The 21,715-nt window shown below is 41.0% G+C and overlaps 1 protein-coding gene across 1 annotated transcript; it reads right to left on the bottom strand.

The window, feature by feature from the left end:
• Positions 1-2,206: 2,206 nt before the first annotated feature.
• Positions 2,207-21,715, bottom strand: LOC129178918 (mortality factor 4-like protein 1). The gene is made up of 12 exons (XM_054771608.1): positions 21,543-21,715; positions 21,154-21,200; positions 21,013-21,080; positions 18,802-18,888; positions 16,132-16,212; positions 15,991-16,016; positions 15,823-15,911; positions 15,196-15,297; positions 11,427-11,515; positions 10,851-11,023; positions 5,030-5,114; positions 2,207-2,869 (listed from the first exon to the last, which is right to left on the bottom strand). Exons 1-12 carry the CDS (start codon positions 21,580-21,582, stop codon positions 2,785-2,787), a joined length of 972 nt encoding a protein of 323 aa, XP_054627583.1. The 5' UTR covers positions 21,583-21,715; the 3' UTR covers positions 2,207-2,784.

Raw genomic sequence — 21,715 nt, 5'->3', positions numbered from 1 at the left:
GCCTGATCGCGTTAGACGAGCAACCCGCTCAGCCAATCGGTGTCGAGAATGCCTCAGGCTGCTTTAGTTTTCACCCAATCGGTCGCATAACAGGGCGGCACTTCCTTGTTTTAGTATGGAGGGAGAAGTTGGGGACATCCTGGGACAAGGCGGGGTGACGTCAGGCTTACCTGAAAACCGAAACACCTGGAAAACCACCCAAAAACTTCAGCTTTCATGTGTCAGCAAGAGGTGTTTGTGATCAAATCCTTACTTTATGGTATTAGTCTTGTAGCTATGTGCTAATTATTAGGATTTTAAATACAGGTGTATGTCAATAAATTACAATAATGTGCAAATGAAGTTATTTTTTTTACATTAATAATTAAATTATTGGATTACTAAGAGACCGCTATAAGCATTGATTTAATTTGAATCAAAAATGTTTATTTTTGTTGGTAGGCATTGGCCTTCTGCCAAGTAAGTATTAAACAAAGACAAGCTTGTCCATTCGTGAGGCCGGGTTTAGCAGGCCAATCTGTGGGCATGTGTGCATCTCCCCTGCAGCTGGAATGTTGCTGTTCACTTCATAATCAACTGCACATTGTGTGAAAATATGATGTGGGCCCATGTCAACTCGTGACTCCTTCACAAGCAGCAATGCATGTATATAAATATAAGCGAATATTTGTAACACATTTCAAACATTTGGGGAGGGGAAATGCTGGTCTACACTCTGCCAGGGTTGAAACTTTTGTCTGGGACGTCATGGCAACGGTGTTACCATGGGGATGAAGCTCCAGGCCTTGTACTTGACATGCAGAATGACGCTGACCAGCCCCACTACATGTCGGACTGTAAAGCACACACTCTTGCTGTCTTTGCTTATTATTACGTCCACATTGTCCGTCTATCAAGTACTTGTCGATATCTCTCATATTAATAAGCTTTAACAGGCAGAGAATTCAATCTACAACAAATACAATAAGCTTTATTTTTGTTTCAGTTTAGCACAGGGGTGTCCCAAAGCGCGGCACACGGCGCATTCTAAAAATATTAGGGTTGCACAATAATCATCGGGCTAATAAAGGGGAATTACGACATCAAACCGATCAATCCGATAACATTAAAAATGGCTCGGATAACCAGCAATTTAAAAAAACGCTCCAGAGGCAAGATTACACGTACTGTGCGGGTGAGCAAATCAAGCGCTCCTTTTTTTCCTGCCTGCGACTTTAACAGCCTGTCGTAACTTCCCCTGAGCTCACTTGTACACAAAAATTCGCTTTCCGAGGAACACATTTCATGTGCTCGTTGTACCAAATGCTCCGCGATGAGGGGGAAAAAAACAAAACATTGAGCTCACAAAAAATCTTATCAGCCACCTGAAACGCCAGCGCTGCAGCGTCTGAAAGGCACAAAAGGTTTGCCAGAGACCTCCGTGGCGTCACGGCGGCTCCTCGGAGCGTGTGCCCGAATACAGTGCACCTTGCTGGGCCACAGCAGGTTGCCCCTCCCGCTCTATACGCTGGTTCTCCTGACTTCCGAAGCGGCACAGTTGGAGTACCATATCAGTAATTTTACCAGAATAAAGTCAAAATATTACGAGGAAAAAGGTGTAATATAAGTTGGAATTTTACAATAACGTCTTAATATTACATGGAAAAATAACGTGGCGTACAGTTGAAATATTAAAGAAAAATATATTTTTTTAAAGTTGTACTAATATGGGAAACAAAGTATCAACAAAGAAAGTTGTCATTTTTGGAACATTAGGTTGGGAAAAAGTTAATGTGACGAGAATAAAGTCAAATAAATTAGAATGTGAAGAAAATCTACAAGGAGAAATATGAAATAGTTGGAAAATTTAAAAAACAGTTGAAATAAAAAAAAAAACAGCTGTAATTTTACAAAAATAACATCAAAATGTGAAGAGTAAATAGTTGTAATGCAAGAAAAAGTTAGAATAACATTGTAAGATTAGGAAAAAATGTCATTTTAGTAGCACATTGTTGAAATATTAAAGAAATAAGATTTTTTTTTCAAAGTTGTTGTAATATGAGACACAAATAAAGTTGTAAGTTTTGGAAAATTAGGTTGGAGAAAAAAACTATAATATTATGGAAATAATGTCATAAGGTTACAAAAACAAACATAATGGAAGAAGAAAGTTGAACTATTTGGAAAATTTAAAAAAACAATAGCAAAAATGTGGGAAAAAAAGAATGACGCTGATATTAACAATACATTTTTTTACCTATGTGACAAAGCTGAGATGCAGTTTTTTTCTTGAAATATACAGTAAATAACTTCTTAGCATATCTACAGTACATGTGTTGCTTTACAAAATATCAAAGTGGCAAAGTTGCATCCTTTCATTTTTCTATGTGGCCCCAGCTGGAAAAAACGTTTGGACACCCCTGGTTTAGCAACACCAACAAAACCACCAAACAACAGAAATGTTTTTTTTTTAATTAATTTTTTAACAAATACACAAGATACAGATTATAAAAAAAAAATAATTAAGTGCTGCTCCCGTGGTTCAGCAATGAATTGCACCTCGTGTGGCAGTGATGACGCAAATAAATAAATACACACATGCAACAACATACATCAAAAAAATAAATCAAATAAAAATGACTTCAAATCCTTTTTCAAGGGGAAGTTGCTTTTCACTTCACCTCTAATTTTAGTCTCTTAACTGTGATGACCTCTTGGAAAGCTTGTTCCAGAGAAAATGTCATCCAAGCGTGCACTCGGATGGTCATGGTGATAATGGAGGTGGGGGATGTGTCCAGAAGGCACTCACACAGCCTTGCGGTGGTACTCTGGGGGTGCAACCTCGTAGTCGCTGGCATTAAAGAGCGTGGACAAATTCTTCACCAGATACCTGTGAGAAAGCGAGATGATGTGTAAACTTTGTGTGACATTATGGCCCTTTTTAATAGTTGCCAAAAGCAGGTGGTAAAACACCAACAGTACAAATGTGGGCTAAAAACTCTAAAACACCTCAGAAATCAACTTTGGATGTGTCTTCATGGGATGCTTTGATGAATTTAGACACAGAAACTACACAGTAGCTCAATTATTTTATTCATTTCGTTAGCATTTTTAGTTTGGGTGCACGATATGAGGGAATTATGACGTCATACCGATAAATCCGATCACATAAAAAATACAAACGCTCCAATGAGGTGAGATTACCCGCACTGTGCAGGTGAGCAAATCAAGCATTCCCTTTTTCTCCTGCCTGTGACGTTAACGGTCTGTCATGACTTCCCCTGAGCTCCCTTGTAAACAAACATTCGCTTTAAGAAAAAGGATGTTGTAGCAAATGCTCGGCGATGGGGGGGAAAAAAAACATAAAGAGCACACAAAAACCTCATCAGCCACCTGAAACGCCAGCGCCGCGGCATTTGAAAAGTACGAAAGGTTTGCCAGAGACTTCCGTGGTGTCACACCGGCTGCTCGGAGCGTGTGCCCGAATACAGTGCACCCGGCTGGGCCACAGCAGGTGTCTCCCTCCGCTCTATACCCTGGTTCTCCTGATAGTAGTGATGTGGTAGTAGTAATGTCATGATATTTCATTAGGACAAATCAACATTTACAGTTGGTCAAATCCTAATTTGTTCCAGTCCTCCTTAGCTCCAGGTGTGCACAAACTACAATTCAATCAAAATTTTAGTAGATATAAAAATAAATGTATCATATCGGTTTTGAGAAGCAGGAAGTTATCTGTTATCGGAAAGTTATATATGATTAAAAGTTTTTCTCTGAACGAGAACTCTTGTCATGTTTTAATCTCGCGAGATCTTGTGACGTACATTTGGCCATTTGCCATTTTCCCATGACGAGTTGTGTCCAAGATGGGGAAAGAATGTGAGTAGACATGAAGCAGTAGCAAGGTTGGTGGCGGGCCTTAAAATGGCAGACTTGTCATCTTCCAGGATGTGTTGCCAACTGTGTGCTCTCACACAAACATCTTAGCTGCCCCAGCAAGCGCCTTCGAAAAACACATCCATACATTTCTTTTCTTTGTTCAAGTTGTTCAGAATTTTATCTTTAAGATAACTTTTAAAAAAAATTGAAAAAATAATTCATTAATACATGATCACTGTTTTGTTGAATATGGTCTATTATTAGTCCAAAAACATTCATATTTATGCAAATTGTACGTATTCATGGCCTAAATGAAGCATTTTTAAGTGTAAAAATGATTAAATGACCAAAAATACATATATAAGGCATTCAAAAGACGTGATATGAAGTGTAATACAATATCTGTGACTTGTGTGCGCCTTTAAGAAGGGCGCTGACGTGTGTGCGGTCAGCTGGCTAGAGTTCATCGTTAGCTGAGCAGAAGGTTAGCAGTGTAGAATGGCCGACAGCAGCTCCTGTGTGAATGTTCCCTGCTTGTTAATAAAGCGATTATCGTGAGTCTCTCCTTAACCACAAGCAGCAGCAGTAGAGCCTTTTTTTTACAGATCTCTAGGTGTCAGTAACATTACTCTAATGAGATAAGAGCCAACAGGAAGTATGTTGCTGTACTGACTGCTAATGTGTGAGTCTCTTATTTTATTTATGTCCAAGATGGCTTATTTTCTATTATTATGTCTACAATTCTGGGTAATATAAGTGTAAAGGTGACTATAGGGGTGTTATTTCATGTCTAGAGGGCTCTAATAACGGTAAAAGCCATATTTAGAAGGTCATACACAGGTTTTCTATTCTCTAACAACCAAACTATTCCATTTATTAATCAGTATCACGGAAATCCACTTATCACAGTGGAGTCTGGAACTACTTAACCCCCATAAACGAGGGGCGACTGTAGAAGTAAAACTTTTTTTTAAGTTGATATCACAAGTTGATGGACTGGCAACCTGAAATAGGCTTGAGGAGAAACATGAATTGCATGATCCATGTCTGCAGGAAGTGCATCAGGCCTGACTGCACTAATGTGGATGTGAATGAAACATGACAGCAGACAGTCTCCACACCATGTCACACTCCAACAATCAATGTTGCTCAGGTGGGAGTCAAAGCTTACTTGAGGAAGTCCTGGAGATAACCGAGCAGCAGAGCCAGGCTTTTCTCATCCAGCGGTGTATAAGCCAGCATGGCTCCAATTCGAACTAGCAGGAGCAAAATCACAAATATAGGGACAACAAAAGACATTTTACAATGATATTTTCAGTAAAGCAGAACATCATACCTATGTTATACACCAGGGCTCCAATAGCTAAGATGTATGATGGAATACATGGTAATGTATTTCCTAGTGGGTGTCAACAGTCTCCTGCAAATCTGATACATATGGAAAATTGACGCAAACCCTTTGAGCGCACTATTTGGATTTCCCCGAAACAAATCCAAAAAACATCTTCTAGCGTTTGCAACGTCGTCGTCTAGAAGACGGCACGAGCCGATACGGGTTGGTGTATTTTAAAGTTTTGTCAAATCTGGAGCAGGACTTTTTATGGGTTTTTTTGTGGTCATAAGTCGTCCTCTTCTTTTTGGATATACAGTCGGCCCTCGTTTATAGCGGTCAATTGGTTCCAGACACGACCACGATAAATGAATATTTTCATAGTTAGAGCATAGAAAACCTGTTTATGAGTTTATAAATATGGTTTTAACCTTATTAGAGCCCTGTAGACATGAAATAACACCCCTATAGTCACCTTTACACTCCTACTATTCATTGTTGACAACGCATTGTGCAACTCTTATGCTGCAGGGACTCAAGACGCTAGCTAGCAGTTAGCCTCAAATTCATTTCTTCTAAACTTAAAAAGCCAAAAACGTACCACTTCCACGAGGAATCGGAGGATAATTTTTTTTACACTCTATCATGTGCGACATGCCATGGCTGACTTCATGACTTCATGCAGTGTTAAGGTAATGTAATGTAAGCTAATGTCTCAATGTTTTGTGTCATTACTGCCACCTAGTGACCAGAATAGTACATATCACTTGTACAGTGGTGCCTCGGTAAATGTCATTAATCCGTTCAAGAAAGTCAGACTCAAACCAAAACGGACTCTAACCAAAGCAAATAATGTAAATCCAATGAATCCGTTCCAGACACCTCAAAATGTTAACACAAAACACATTTTATAAACAATAATTATAGTTTTACATGCAGAAAACGGTGCAAAAATAATTACCAATGACAAATGAATGGACGACTGAACATTTAACATTACTTTTACCTAGTTTTGTTGGGTGGTGGTGGTGGTGGTGGTGGGGGAGGGGGGCACACAAAACCATTAATTAACAAAGTAACACAAAATAAACATATTATTTTGCTGCAACCACAATAAATATCAACGTTCGAACCAATAGAGATGTACCTTCCCTTGTTTGTAGGGAAATTTTAAGGTACACAAACTTGCAGAAATTTGCAGGTACACAAACATGCACACACAACACATGCACGCACTCACACACATGCACACAAACAGTTCAGTTCCCAATGTGAAAATTGGAAATAGTTCATGGTGTTATATTTGTAAATAGTTATTTTGATGTAAAACAACCCCGTTTTTGTGTTGTTTATGTTGGTATTATGATGCATTTCACTTCACTTACCTATGTTCTACTGCTAAAGAACGGAAAAAGGTAGAAACAAAATTGTTTTTTCCCGATGAAAGACAGAAGTCTAATCTTTCTTTTGGTAGGTTCTATGTTTATAAAGCCATAAAACACAATATTCTGTGTGCCTTGAAAGATCAGTCAAAATCGTCAACAGGGGTTGTCTTTTCAAAAATGTCCGGGACTGAATGAGTTAAACTTAATAAACAAATGTTAAAAGAAATGACACTTTCAGATTTGGCACAAGCAAACATTACATTTAAAATAGCGAAAGCGACAGCACAGTGATGGCTTTCAGTGAGTATTGTCAACGTTTTAATGAACACACGCCCCAACGGCATAACATTTGACAACGGACTGGCAAAATACAAAGCACACCACAAACGATTCACAATCAGGATGAAGTGTCGACTCTGTGTGAGTTAATCCATGTGTGAAAATGATGTCTCATGGACCTTCTCTCATTCTGTTACTACTTCAGCCCAATCCATTTCCGTCCCATCAGGGAAAGAAAATCAACTGACAGACAAACATGGTCCTTTAGTATAGTTTAGTATAGGTCAACTGTCTTTTAGAGCATGTAAGGTTGTTGAATGACCAAGTGAAGCATGTTCAGGCCATGTGGTTCTTCCACAGGCCTTATCTGATATTGTTGTGGCTCTAAATGCCTGATTTGGTGGGAGCTTTTCCCAACATCAGTGATGGGACTTATGGGGTTTTAGGTGCCATAAAATTGCAGGAAAAAGTGTATTCCTGTTCTGCTTTTCAGGTTTGGTCTCTCACACAGGATTATTCCTCTCTGCTACAACGTCCATTACAATGACATGCACTTGCGTCATTGACAATTATGCTATTTAGATGATGACGTCGTTTGGCAACCTTTCGGGAGAGCCAACATATAGTCCCATCTTATATAGCGCTTGTCCTCATTAGGGTCACAGGTGAGACAGCCGTGTCACAAAAAGTCACACAAATGCAAATGCCATCAATTTTGTTTTATTTTTGGGGTGAAAATGATGATGATTAGCCACCATTTGCATAGATGTTGCGGTGATTACACAAAGTCGTTGCGGTCACGCAGAATTTACCGGGATTAGTGTAACGTGTGAGAACCGCAACATCGCAACATCCAGCTGGGACTCAGCATAACACTTAACACAATGTAAGTCAACACCATGCATGATAATACATGCATCACACCCCTTCTTTACTGACGAAAACAAATCATCACTCCATTGTTAGAATTCTGCCCCCTTGCAACTTCAACTATTATAAATAGGGTTGCACGACAATTATCTGACCAATGTGAGGGAATTGTAACGTCATACTGATAAATCTGCTAACATTACAAACACCTCCGATACCCAATAATTTTAAAAAAATGCTCCTGCCTTTCTCCTGCCTGTGACGTTAACGGCCTGTCGTAACTTCCCCTGAGCTCACTTGTAAGCAAACTTTCACAGACTTTCCGGAAGACGTGTTGCGTGTTGGTTGTACCAAATGCTCCGCGATGAGGGGAAAAAACTCCATGGAGCAAACAAAAACCTTAATCAGCCACCGGAAACGCCAGCGCCGCAGTGGTTGAAAAGTGTAAAAGCGTGTGCCCGAATACAGTGCACCTTGCTGGGCCACGCCAGGTGGCTCCCTCCGCTCTATACTCTGGTTCTCCTGATAGTAGTGATGTGGTAGTAGTAATGTCATGATACAGTCAAACTTGTCTATAGCGGCCACTAGAGGAAGTCTGCAAAAGTGGCCGCTATAGACAGGTTGGAGTCCAGTTTTAATGTTGACCAGTAGAGGAAAAAAAAAATAATAATGTTGACCAGTAGAGGGCACTGCGGACTGCGGATAAAAGTTGTACAGCACTACTAGGCTTGTTATTATCATGGTTCATGGTTCATGGTTTGAATCCTGAACATGCATGAGTCAAACAGTAGCACATCACATAGTACAATTCACAATTTTGCATGTCCAAAAAGGAGCAGGAAGAAGCAAAGCTTATTTAATCCTACCCCTCATCAGTTTCACATCAGTTGCAATACATTTATTCACCTCTTGTTCTTCCAAGTGTACTTTGTAGGTCTCCATGACAATGTAGTGCAATCATAGCCAAGGTTTTTACTTACTAAAAGAAAGCTAGAGGCTTAATAATAACTGATAGAATATATCCACGACCCACAGAACAAAGCTGTGCTAGTAATGTCTTACGCTTGTTTTTAATATTTTTCTTTTTATACGGCAGTGTCATTACAGCTTTAGTTCATCAGGAAGTGACGGGAAGTGACGGTGGGCGTCCCGAGCAGGAGAGCTAGGCTCAGTGCTAGCTGTGAGTTTGGAGAGAGTTGGGAAGTGTGTTTATGTTGGCGTGGATGTAAAGTCCTGCAGTTTTCTCCGCTGTTAATAAAGCCATTAAAGTGCATCGGCGACGTGAGTCTCTCCTTCCCCACAACAAGCGGCATTACAGTATTGACCAGTGCACACCAGGAAATAAACGGTGTCATTTCTTACAGGCATTGGCTGGACAGCTATGTAGTGGGGCTTGTTTAACCTTTGCCTTGTGGGCAAGCAGGAAGGAGAGACGATGCTGAGAGATGTGTGTGTGTTCTGAGCTGCTGTCTGGTGGCCGCGTTCAGTAAATAAAGTTGGCAGAAGCAACAGGAGAAGTTTCCTTCTTTGCTTCGGAGCTGAATAACACTGTCAAGTTAACAGACTAGTAGCGAACGGAAAAGAAGACGGCTTTGTTTGTGTCGAATACAGAAGATGAGGACTTTGATGGATTTGTGGATGAGGATTGATGAAAAATAGCGTGAGTACATTCTAAAATACTTCAATTAAGTACAACCGAACTCAGTTTTGCTCCCGCTGCCGCATGCATGCTAGCGTATGTTTTTTTTTTTATTGTAGCGTCGCTGGGAGCACGTCCTGTTCCCAGCATACTTTGCGGTAATGTTTTGGTGCAAATGCTCTTAAAGTTACATGTTTGACCAGGAAATAGCAAGCTCAAAAGAAGACGGCTTTTTTATGTGGAACAACTGACAGTTTGTGTGGATCTTGTGAATGATTGTGACTGAGCTAGGACTCAGTAATTAAAGTCTACACACGACGGCTTCATTGATTGAAAAACGAAACTTTTTCGTGCATGAAGCTTCTACTTGAGTTGGTAATTTGGCCGCTATATGCGGTCAGATATTGACCAAGGGAGACAAAATGGGTGGCCGCTGGCCGCGTTAGACAGGTGACTGCTATACACAGGGTCTATAACATGTAAATTTGCTGGGGGGGATTTTTCAGTGGCTGCTATAGGCAGGTGGCCGTTCTATAAAGGTGGCCGCTAAGACAGGTTTGACTTATTTGATTAGGACAAATCAACAGGTACAGTTGGTCAAATCCTAATTGTTCCAGTCCTTCTTACCTCCAGGTGTGCACAAACTACAGTTAACAAAAAAATAATTAAAAGTAGATATTAAAAAAGTTATCGGTTATCAGTATCATATCGGAAGCAGAATGTTATCGGTTTCGGTTTGAAAAAAAAGGTATCGCGCATCTGTGATTATAACTGTTTTTTTTCAAACGTTGTCTCATCACAATCCATGGGTGGCTATTCAAGTCCACCATGTACAGGATTGTTGTGCACAAACAGCAATAAGGTTCTAGCTCCTAGCCAGACTGCTCGATTCCTTATTTATAAAAGGAATGTTTTGTTAGTTAGAGCATACAAAACCTGTTCACCACCTTCTAAAAATGCTTTTTAACAATATTAGAGCCCTCTAGTCATGCAATAACATCCCTATCGTCACCTTTACAATCCTATTACCCAATATAGTAGACATAAGAGAAAATAAGCCATTTAAGTCACACATTGGTGTTAAAGTGTTTGCCCCCTTTCTGATTTCTTTTTTTTTTTGCATGTTTGTCACATTTAAATCTTTCAGATCATCAAACAAATTTAAATATTAGTCAATGACACCGCTATATACAGTATATACTGTATATACTGTATATATATATATATATATACTGTATGTCATACTTTATGTTGGATATTGTCTGAGAAGGGGCTGACTGCTGCTACTAGTACACTGCTCAAGCAGAGCATCATTTTCTTACTAATACATCACCCACTTATTATCAGGAAAGATATTCAAGATCATTTTCCCCCCAGTTTAGATCTGATGTGTTTTTGAAGTGTTCCTCTAATTTTTTTGAGCAGTATAGTTTACAACAAGTCTTCAGTCATGGCTCGTGTGCACGTGGTGTGTAAGTGGCGTCCTTACCAAAAAGGCGTAGCAGATGTGGCGCTCCATACACCTGAGACATCATCATGTCGGGGTGCTCGGCTAACATCTCAGCGTACTGCGGCCTCTCGAACTTGTAGAGCAACTGGGTGCCCAACATGACATTGAAATACTCTCGAATTCCAGCCACCACTTCATTTATGGCGTATTCCCTGGATTGATAGATAGAAAATAGATGATATCACATGCTTCTCATGGACTTTCACGAGAAGACTGTTGGTTCTTCTTATAAAGATGCCATTGTGGAAACGGAGAACATTTTTGACAAAATTAGAGATGCTCAATGTTGTTCTTTTTACCAATATAGCACCTTTACTGCCGGTACCAACCGATACCGATATCGACAGCAGCGCTTCCCTCAAACTAATGTCAGGTGACATGTGGTGTAATGAATGAACACACGATGCTCAAAGTCACTTTTTGGTCAGTTCAACATTCTAACAAGGGTAAACAGTAAATGTTGAAAATGTACATAATGTGAGGGACATGACCCAAAATGATGTGTTATGTAGCTGTAGCTATGCTGCCTACAGGACTGAATGTATATGGTCTTACTTATTGTCAGAGTTTCCTTTGGACTTCTTAAAGTTGGCATAGTCCTCCAAGACGCCCTCTATATTCTTCTTAGCAGGCAAGTGAAATAACTGCAAGACAAGGACAAATCTGCTGAAAGCGTGTTTGACAACAACCAACAGCAAGTGTGCAATTTTGACCAAAGAGGTGATATTTTGTGGATTGTAATTCCTGATTGACAACGTCAATAGGATCTGTTTGATTTGAAACTCCTTGCAAACCACAGCTGATTGACAATGCTGACTTTGAATACTTTTTTTCTCCCGTAAAAAGCTGCCCTGGTAATTGCTTCCAGACAGTCTCAACGCAGGTGAATGCCTAAAGGGTCTCTGACATGATTCATCAACTTTGCTTAAATGTGTTACATGTTAACATTAATATATTGCTTGTAATTACGTTCTACATTATTTGATTTTTGAGAGCCAATGGTAAATTCCCAAAAATGCCATTTATAGTTGATGGCTCCAGCCATGACAAACTAGCTCTCGCATTTCCGTCTCAGTCCCGGAAGTGACGTCATCGGGGTGACACGTCTCAGCTAAAGCAGAGGAAACAAACGCTTCTGGCAGTAGATCGTCGACTTGGTTCAGTCTGCTTTTCATCAAAAGAGTAGTCATGCCAAAATGTTGTATTGCTGCTCCAAGTGATAGTATCCAAGTGATACTTTAAGTTAGTTTTCTTTACCAAAAGAGGAAGGTTTAAAACAAAAATGGAAGCAAGTGCAGAGAACCAGAGGTAGCCGTCTACGTCTGCAGGCACCAAGGAGTTTGTCGCTGCCTGCTCTATCTGCGCCAAGAGCAAACCTTCTCATCGCCCGCCGGCTGGTCTCCTCCATTCGCTACCCATTCCTTCCCGACCATGGTCTCACATCGCTCTGGACTTTATCACTTTTGAAGATGGCACATTTCACTGCATTACCAAAATTACCCTCGTCATTGGAGACCACCCGGCTCCCATGCTTCACCTTCATGGCATTCCTGTGGACTTGGTTTCACACAGGGGACCTCAGTTTGCCTCACAAGTATGGAAAGCATTCTGTAAAGCCTCGGAAACCTCTGTCAGCCTTTCGTCAGAGTATCACCCACAGTCCATCGGCCAGAAAGAGCAAGCGAACCAGGACTTGGAGTTGTGTCTGCCACCGGCACCCCTCCTCGTGGGCCTCCTATCTCCCTTGGGTGGAGTATGCCCACAACTCTCTCACCAGCTCGGCGACAGGTACAGTATGTCTCCCTTCAAAGCAGCCTTTGGATATCAACCCCCTCTGTTTCCCTCTCAGGAAGTGTAGGTCACTGTGCCATCTGTCCACACGCATCTACGGCGGGCTCATCAGGTGTGGAGGGAGACTACAGCAGCGCTATCCCAGATTTGGCACACAATCGCCAGCTGGCCGAACGCCACCGGATTCTGGCTCCTGCATGTCAGCTGGGCCAGCAGGTATGGCTCTCATCCCGTGACTTTGGCAGGAACCAGTAAAAAGTTGGCACCCAGGTTCGTGGGACCATATATCATAGACTCCATCATCAACACATCCTCCGTTAGACTCAAGCTGCCAGCATCTCTGTAGGTTCATCCAGTTTTGTAGCCTCCACTCCGCTGAGCCCTCCAGCCGAGGCACCGCCTCCGCCGCGCATGACTGATGGCCTGCCCGTATATACGGTGAGAGCTATTTTAGACTTGAGGAGAAGGGGTAGGGGGGTGCAGTACGTGGTCGACTGGGAGGGATACGGACCAGAGGAACGCTCCTGGGTGGCCCGCTCCTGTATCCTCGACCGCTCACTCATTAGAGACTTCCACTCGCTCCATCCTGACAAATCAGGTAGGCTGCCAGGGGGCACCTTATAAGGGGGGGGATACTGTCATGAGCGTTGGTGCTGTTCTGCTGCCCTCTGTATGTTATTTGTTGCAACACACCTGCCAACACCTGTGGGAGGAGCTCGTGCACACCTGCAATCAATTATCTCCTGGACTACTTAGCCCCTGCTTTGTCACCAACCTGTTGCCAGATTGTCTTCCCGTACACGCTTGATTCCTGCTCTCATTGTCTCGTTAATTCCTCGTATGCTTGCTTTCTTGTCTACCCTTCCTTACCTTAGTAAGCACCTGTATTCCCTGCTTGCTGGATTGCAGCAGTGGCTTTTTGTTTGCACTTTGCATTTTTGGATTCTGCTTGGTTTACAGCAGCTATTTCTGTTCTTGTCATTTTTGTCCTGCTAGTTTTTTCAGCAGCGTCTTTGTTAGTCTTGTGTTTTTTGCTGCTGCTATTTCCGTGTACGCAGTGTTCTGAGTTAGTCTTTTGTTGTATATTTTTCCCGCGGGTAGGCCCGGAGTTTATTTTGTACTTTTTACCTGTTGGCATTTTTGTTCTTGTTATATTTTTTGTGGACTTGTTAATACAAATTTTTGTTACACAGACACTTGTCTCTCTGCATCTTGGGATACCAATTATCGGCTACACGCCGCCCGTGACACGGACCCTCTTAACACTTCAAAATGTAGGTTTTTCCTCCAAAGAAATTGGACTGTTCTAAAACTTTTGACCGGTATTGTAAAATAAAATAGGCTACAAAAACCTCTTTACGCTCATTAAGAAGCCAATTTAAAACAGTAATTGAAGGATAGGCAACTCCAGAGTAATTTACACTTACCATTCTACGTTTTAAAGGCTACGTTTTAAGTCCATGTTTTGAAAGTTCTCCAATTTGTCTCCAAATGTTTCTTCTTCCTCCAAACTATTGACACATCACTCAAATCTTCGCTATAAACACTGTAAACATCCTCTGTCTCGTACACCACTGTTTGTTTACCTGAGTGATAGTTTACTGTGCTTTAGCTGAGAGGTGTCACCCCATGTCGTCACTTCTGGAAATTAGACAGAACTGCAAGAGCTAGCTCATCACGGCTGGCTCCGTGAACTATAGATATAATTTTTGCAAATTTACCGTTCGCTTTCAAAAATGAAACCATGTTGAACATAATTACAAACAATATACAATATAAACATATTTAAGCAAAGCTGATGAATCATGTCAGAGACTCTTGTGCACCTTTTTGGAATTTCTCATCCACAATCCTGATGTGAGACATGAACACATCTTTCTCTTTTCTGTGTGTTCTAAAACTATAAAAACTGCTAAAAAGAGGCAGCAAGGAATGCATGTAACGGGACACACCTATTCCGCCTATAAAGCCTTCTGAAAAAACATCCAAAAAGTGCCAACAACGCTCCATTTACATAATGTGGCCTGCATATTAACCAAGCTACAGCGACACTGTTATTATTAACATTGTTACGAACTATGTTACTGGTGGTGTGACACCTCGCCACACTACACCGGCACTAGGTGTAGCGTTCCTTTCTATGTTGCTAAGTGAAAGCAATGCACCCAGGAAGGAAGTTCCGCTAATGCTTAAAATGACCAAAATACTGTAAGTATTACATGTTATCATGAATGTGCCTGGTACTACATGATCACAGCATGGATAGAAAACCATAAAACCTTGTTGGAGGTTTTTGGAGGTGTTTTAATAGCGGACTTTCTAGGCGGAATAGGTGTGTCCCATTTTGCGCATTAATTAGCTGCCTCTTTTTATCTGATTTTACATCTTCAGAATGCATAGAAAAGAGAAAGAAGTGTGTTCATGTCTCACATCAGGATTGTGGATGATGGGCAAAATTCCCAAAAAAGTGCACTTTTCTTTTAGTTCGATTGTGTGTGTGTGTGTGTGTGTGTCTGTGTGTGTGTGTGTGAACCTGTTTCTGGCGCGTGATGAGGTCCCAGTCGTCCACAAGCCAGGGTTTCAGCTCCTCGGGGATCTTCACTTTCACCTCCAAACGGTTGGTGAACATGTCTTCCTGGACACACACACAATTGCAGAAACACAATACAGATTAATAAATTGTCTGTTTTGTGTGGTGAGTGGGAGCACAATTTTCCAGTACACTCATCTTCCACTGCCCTTTGTGCACCAGGTCATTATCTACACTGAATGAACGGCTGACATTCTTTCTTACTCTCTGAGGAGCGCTTACGTCACACTGTGTGCACGTTATGGAGGCCTCCGTGATGTGCTTGCTGTATTGTAACTATTGTGCTCATGCAAGCTTCTATCAGTGAAGTTGGCATTTCCACACCCACCCCAGTACCCTGCGTGGGTGTTTAACAATGCAAGACCTGCCCCTGTCAAAACCGTCAATTTAATGTGCCACTGTTAGCACCATGTCAATCAGTATGGGCTCTTCATTCATTTATTATTGTTACATTCAAGTTCTATTATTAAAAATAAACTCCATCACTTACACCTGCCACAATCGCTGTGTCGTTATATTGATAGTTAGGGCGTCAATACAAACATAATAAAAGATTCCGATGATACATACACTCTCCACAGTTGCATCCACCCGTGCACGCTTCTTCCGTGGTCCTTGGGGCATTTCTCCACTGCTAGTACCTTCGCCTGGTCCTGGGACTAAACAAATTATACATATATATACACACAATAACGACTGCCACCATTTAAGAAAACAAAACAAAACAACTTGACTCACTTCTCTGCTTTGCCTTTTTCACTTTCCTAGAGTGCAGAAGACATGAACCACTTAAGTTGAGCTAGCTCTATGAATACACAGCATGTATATGACCTACATGTCATTCAATCCAACGTGAATAAAAGGTCAATAAAAACTTACAGATCAACATTTTTCTGCTGCACGGCAGCAATCTTCTTGCTTGGTGCGAAACCCCTCATCTTTCCCTCAACATAATGGTCCCTGCAGGGAAAAAAGTCATAAACACACTGTTTCCCATACATTCACACCGCCACAAATAGACTTAGCGCTACCTGTTTGCTTTCACACATAAACTCATTATAATGGGACTGTCTGTGTTCCAACCCCATACAGTAGGTGGCGGCGTAACGCTGCTTCTTAACACACCTCATACGCACCTGCTGTAAGAAGATGTAGCAGGAGGACCGGCGTAGCCAACTTATTTAGCGAGTATTCAGACCACGCTCTGTTTTCTTTTTCCAAAAAACTAGCAACAAATCTAGCGACTTTTTTTGGTCTTACTGGACACTTTGGGAAACTAAAATGAACACACAGCCGACCCTCGCTATATCACGGTTCGAATATCGCTCTCTCACTATACTGTGGTTTTAAAAAAAATAAATAATTAATGATTGAATAAGACCTATTATTAATTTTTTTTAATTAAAAGCACATTTAAGTAGATTGTAGGTATTCTTAGCCTAAATTAAGTATTTTCAAGAATGAAAATGGCTAAATGAACTAACTAATATGAACTAAAATACAAATACAAGGCAAAAGAAATATTGTACTTGAGGATGTAGTATTCTACACTGGCCACTAGGTGTCACCAGAACATGAGCCGTGATGACCAGAACAGGCATTTATTGGAGGTCTAAATGATCTCACTAGGGTCGTGTGTATGCTGGAGCCTAATAGAAATGTGAAGGTGATTGTAAGGGTGTTATTTCATGTCAGAGGGCTCTTATAATGTTAAAAAACATATTTAGAAGATCGAAAACAGCTTGTCTGTGCCATAACTACGAAAATATTCCATCAAATATTGAATCTTGCTTCGCGGAAATTCACTTATATCACGGCAGGGTCTGGAACCAATTAACCGCGATAAACGAGGGATTACTGTATTGATCTTCTCAGCGAGCAGCGGGACCCACCCCCCATCTAAAAGCAGTCACAGGCGGCTTTGTCTTGCTTGTGACATGACCAAAAAAAAACACAAAAAGAAGCAACAGAGGAAGGTTCATTTGTATTTCTAAATGTATTTCTTTTGCTTTTCAAGTTTTGTACTCACTTTTTGTCCGTAAAAGTCACATGTGTCACGGGAAATGACGACCTGCTGTGGAGGCAATCAACCTACCATGGCGGTTGTGTTTAGGACTGATTCACAATCAGTTGCCTCTTATCACCACCACAACAGAGTAGAAATTTAGATGTGATTGAAATGTAAACATTGAACAGGTTGTACAAAAATGTTGCACTTATCATTTTGGAATTGTAGACATTTTATGTACAAGCTGGGTTTTTTCCAGGGGCTCTTTGTGTACAAAAGTACAATTACAAAATCCATATGTGCCATGTTGATATACAGTCGTCGATCACAATGTCGCGGTTTGTTTATCGCTGCATCACTATATCGTGTTTTTTCAGAAATTAATTCAGTCATTCATGATGGCTGTTTGGTGGTGGACTATGGTCTATTATTAGTCAAAACATATAGAAATACAAGTGATATGTAGTATTCTGGTCACTAGGCGGCAGCAATGACACAAAACATTGAGACATTAGCTTGCATTACATTACTTTAACACTGCACGAAGTCATCAAGTTAGCCATGGCATGTCCCACATGATAGAGTGGAAAATAAAGTTCTCCTCACATCCCGTGTGGAAGTGGTAAGTTTTTGGCTTCTTAAGTTTACAAGAAATAAATTGGTTAGCTTGCTAGCCAGAGGTAGCCTCGAGTCCCTGCAGCATAAGAGATGATTCATTGATAGACATCAATGTCATATTAAAATAGCTCTTTATTTCACAGAATACAATATATTTGTCTAAAATGTTCCCATCAAGCCTGGCCTTAAACAGGAGAGTATGGATGCACCGATGCTCAAAGCTAGCATGCCACAAATATTTGCAGCTACCGTGAAACCTCAGTTAGCGTACACCCCAGTGAGCATGTTTCCCACTTTATACAATAAGGCACACGTCTTGTTGTGTTATTTATACACTGCGTGAGTTCAACTGTGTTCTTACTGTGTTTTTATGTATTTTTATCACAAACGTCCTTGTTAGCAAAGTTTGCTAACAAAATGGCAACCGAAACCGCAAGTCGGCTATGTCGCCTGTCTACGATGTCATCAGCGGTTGACTCTCACAAATGTTAACACAAAAACACCACATGGACACCACCTTCCTGTTTTGCCATGAGTTACTTTTTGAATTCAATAGTGTTTCTCCCTTCAATAACCCAAAATAGAGCCAAAGAAAGTTTCAAGTGGTGGCATTTTGACAAAGAAGGTGAGAGACACGATTGAGTTCAGGAAATAACTCATGACAAAACAGGAAGATGGTGTCTGCGTGTGTGGTGTCTCGCTGCCACATGGTGTCTTTGGGAACAGTCACGTCTTCAATGAAGGTAAAAGTAAGCTTAAATGTTCATTTATCCCTTACATTCATCTTTTAGATGCATTTGCAACTGCTTCACACATATAAAGCTATAAAAATGCGTGTTTTGTGTTAAACCTTCAGTAGATCAGGCCCATTGGTGTACTGTGTCACTTCTCTGATAAAGTGAAAGAAAAACAAAAAAACTTACTGATTGGCCTTTTGAAGCTCTTTTTGTTTTGCAAGGTTGCTGTCCACATATTTGAGAACTCTGCTTTCAGGAACCCATTCATCCCAGCTGAAAGACAACAAGAGACAACAAAAAGTCAATAAAAACGTGTCTGACCTCAACCACAACAAAACAGGTGAGTGCTCCAAATAGCAGCAAAGAGTGTGTCCACTGGTGTGTAGGGCGCCAACAGGGGCAAATGCACAGCAATGCACAAACGTGAACTTGCAGCATTTATCTCATGCAGTTATTGTGTGGGGGGTTTTGCCATTTGCAGCAAATTTCTTTTGCGTTTGTTTTTGCTCTTACAGCACAATTGGCCAAGGAGCATGTGCATTTCAATGTCAATACATACAATTATTAGTCAAAAAGTATGCAGATTGAAGCAAATTGTACATATTTTTGGTCTATTTTCAAGCATGAAAATGCGGAAATGAAGTAAAAAACAAATCTAAGGCATTCAGAAGAAGCATTCAAAGACGCTATGAATCATGTAGTATCCCCAACTGTTCACTAGGTGTCAGTAATTGGGATGGATACCACTGACATTTAATGCCTGGTACTTCAGAATCGGTTTCGGTACTAAACGGTACCACTTTTCAGTAGTTTTGTGTGTATTATGTGGTAGCAATTATTAATTTGTTTAATCATAAAATCTCAAAGTTTTTCAGTCTAACATTTATTTTCGATATATAAACTTTAAGAAGCATTGCAAAACAACATCCAACTATTTGCATTGAAGCATCTCAGTTTTCACATATTTCTTTGACATGAATGCCCAAAACTACGCAGTGTTCTTCTTAATAATGCACAAATTAAATTAATTTCAGTATAAATTTGAGTTGTTGTTGGCCACTAGCTTGAGCCTGTTTGCAACCGGACGTGACCTCTTGCACTCCCTCACAGTCACAAAGGCGCGTTTAGGTACCGACACATGACACCATTTAATTTTACGTGTATCGGTACTCAGTAGTACTGCCGGAATTTGGTTGGTACCTATAAAAGTACCGAATTCGATACCGTTCCTACTGATAAATGTTACTGTAATGTTCAGTGAGACACACAAGCACCAGACTTGCAGGTTTTATAGTAACACACATAAGCACTAGTCTTTAAGTGTCTTATTTTCTCCTATTATGTCAAGTGTATTGGGTAATATGAATGTAAAGGTGACTATAGGGGTGTTATTTCACGTCTGAAGGGCTCTAATAATGTTAAGTGTATTTAAAAGGTCGTAAACTGTTTTTAACTACAAAAATATTCCATTTATAAAGAAGGAATCCCACTTCATGGAAATTCACTGATCACGGTCGGGTCTGGAACCAATAAACGAGGGATTACTGTGTGGAAATAGAAATTTTAGCTCAATCTGTCGCTCAAACAAGACTGAGCCGCCTGCGAGTGCGTTTAGATGTGGAAGGAGCACGCAGCAGGACCCGCTGCTCGCTGAGACGAGTAATACGTGCCCAATAAGACCAGAAAATGTCTGCTAGTCTTTTTTTTTTTTTTTTTTCAAAAAAAGAGTGTCTTGAGGGGTCTGAATAAATATCACAAAGTCGCTAAGTTGGCGAGACTGATCCCTCCTGGCTAAATCTTCTTATTCTCTGGCCGGCCAGGTACGGATGAGGTGTGTACGATGCATAGCGCCACCTATTGTACAGTGTTGTAACAGCAAGTTACATTCAAAGACAGTGCCATTATGATGTGTTTATGAGCGTGGGGCAAAAGGGTGGTGGTCCAAATGTCTAAATGAACGCATGAATGAATGCACGATAATTACCGGACCGATATGAGGGAATTATGACGTCATATCGTTAAATCCAATCAAATGAAAAATAGCTCTGAACCGATAATAAAAAATAAAAAAAACTCAGATGAGGAGAGATTACCCGTACTGAGCAGGTGAGCAAGCGCTCCGTTTTCTCCTGCCTGTGACGTTAATGGCACAGGCAGCCACTGCGTTTGAAAAGTGCAAAAGGTTTGTTTCTTGCTGGGCCACATATCAGGTATCATATCGGCCTTGAGAGGCAGAAAGTTACCGGTATCGGTTTGAAAAACAATATATATTGTGCATCTCTAGAATGTATGGGAAACACTGTGGGTCATGTGTGTGTTCGGGGGGTTTGGACGTTGCTGCGTGTTTGCCCTGTCAGCCGCAGTAGGCTTGAGACTGTGACAAATGGTCAAGCTCACTTTTTGTTCCATCCGCTGTAATGAATGAAGTATTTAATCTGCTTTTCCTTTATGCTGATCTTGACACACTGCAAGACACGAAAAAGACACAACCATGTGAGAAATGGACACGCAGCACAATGCAGAGGATGCACACAATACCTTCGCCTCATACAGCAACGGCCCATGAAAGCACAAAACTCTTTCACCTGTGAAGAAATGACAGTTAATACACAAAGGACTACAATAGTGAGTGCTTTTACTGTAACTTCCTGTTTTGGACAGGAAGTAGAATCCGGTAAACGAAGGTTAGCTAGCTAGCTAGTGGTTAGCTTAACAGCGTGTATAATGTGTCCCCGTTTCGTTCAGTAGACTTTATTTAATGTGTGTCACATTTGCGTAAATGTGACTTCATTAATGAAGTTAGTTCTGCATCCAGTAGGCAGTGTACCTCCCCCCCATGTACTATCGATCTGTACCACCATTGTTTGGCGACAAACAACAACAAACCCGCCCCCTTTGCCGCCCATGCACGCATTTTCTCCACCTACCTTCTTGAAATTTAGGTTTAGGCTCCTGTTTTGGCGCCATTCACAGACTCCGTTGATCTGATCTCTGGATGGTCAAATTCGGGCATTGCCAAAGTCCATGTCTTCCAGATAAAAAGCAATCCGACATCGGAGCCGCGCTACACCGAAACGAAAGCGGAACTGTTTGCTGTGGA

The sequence above is a fragment of the Dunckerocampus dactyliophorus genome, chromosome 3 (genome assembly GCF_027744805.1).
Source record: "Dunckerocampus dactyliophorus isolate RoL2022-P2 chromosome 3, RoL_Ddac_1.1, whole genome shotgun sequence".
NCBI classification, from domain to species: domain Eukaryota; kingdom Metazoa; phylum Chordata; class Actinopteri; order Syngnathiformes; family Syngnathidae; genus Dunckerocampus; species Dunckerocampus dactyliophorus.
This window is presented reverse-complemented; position numbering and strand designations above follow the sequence as displayed.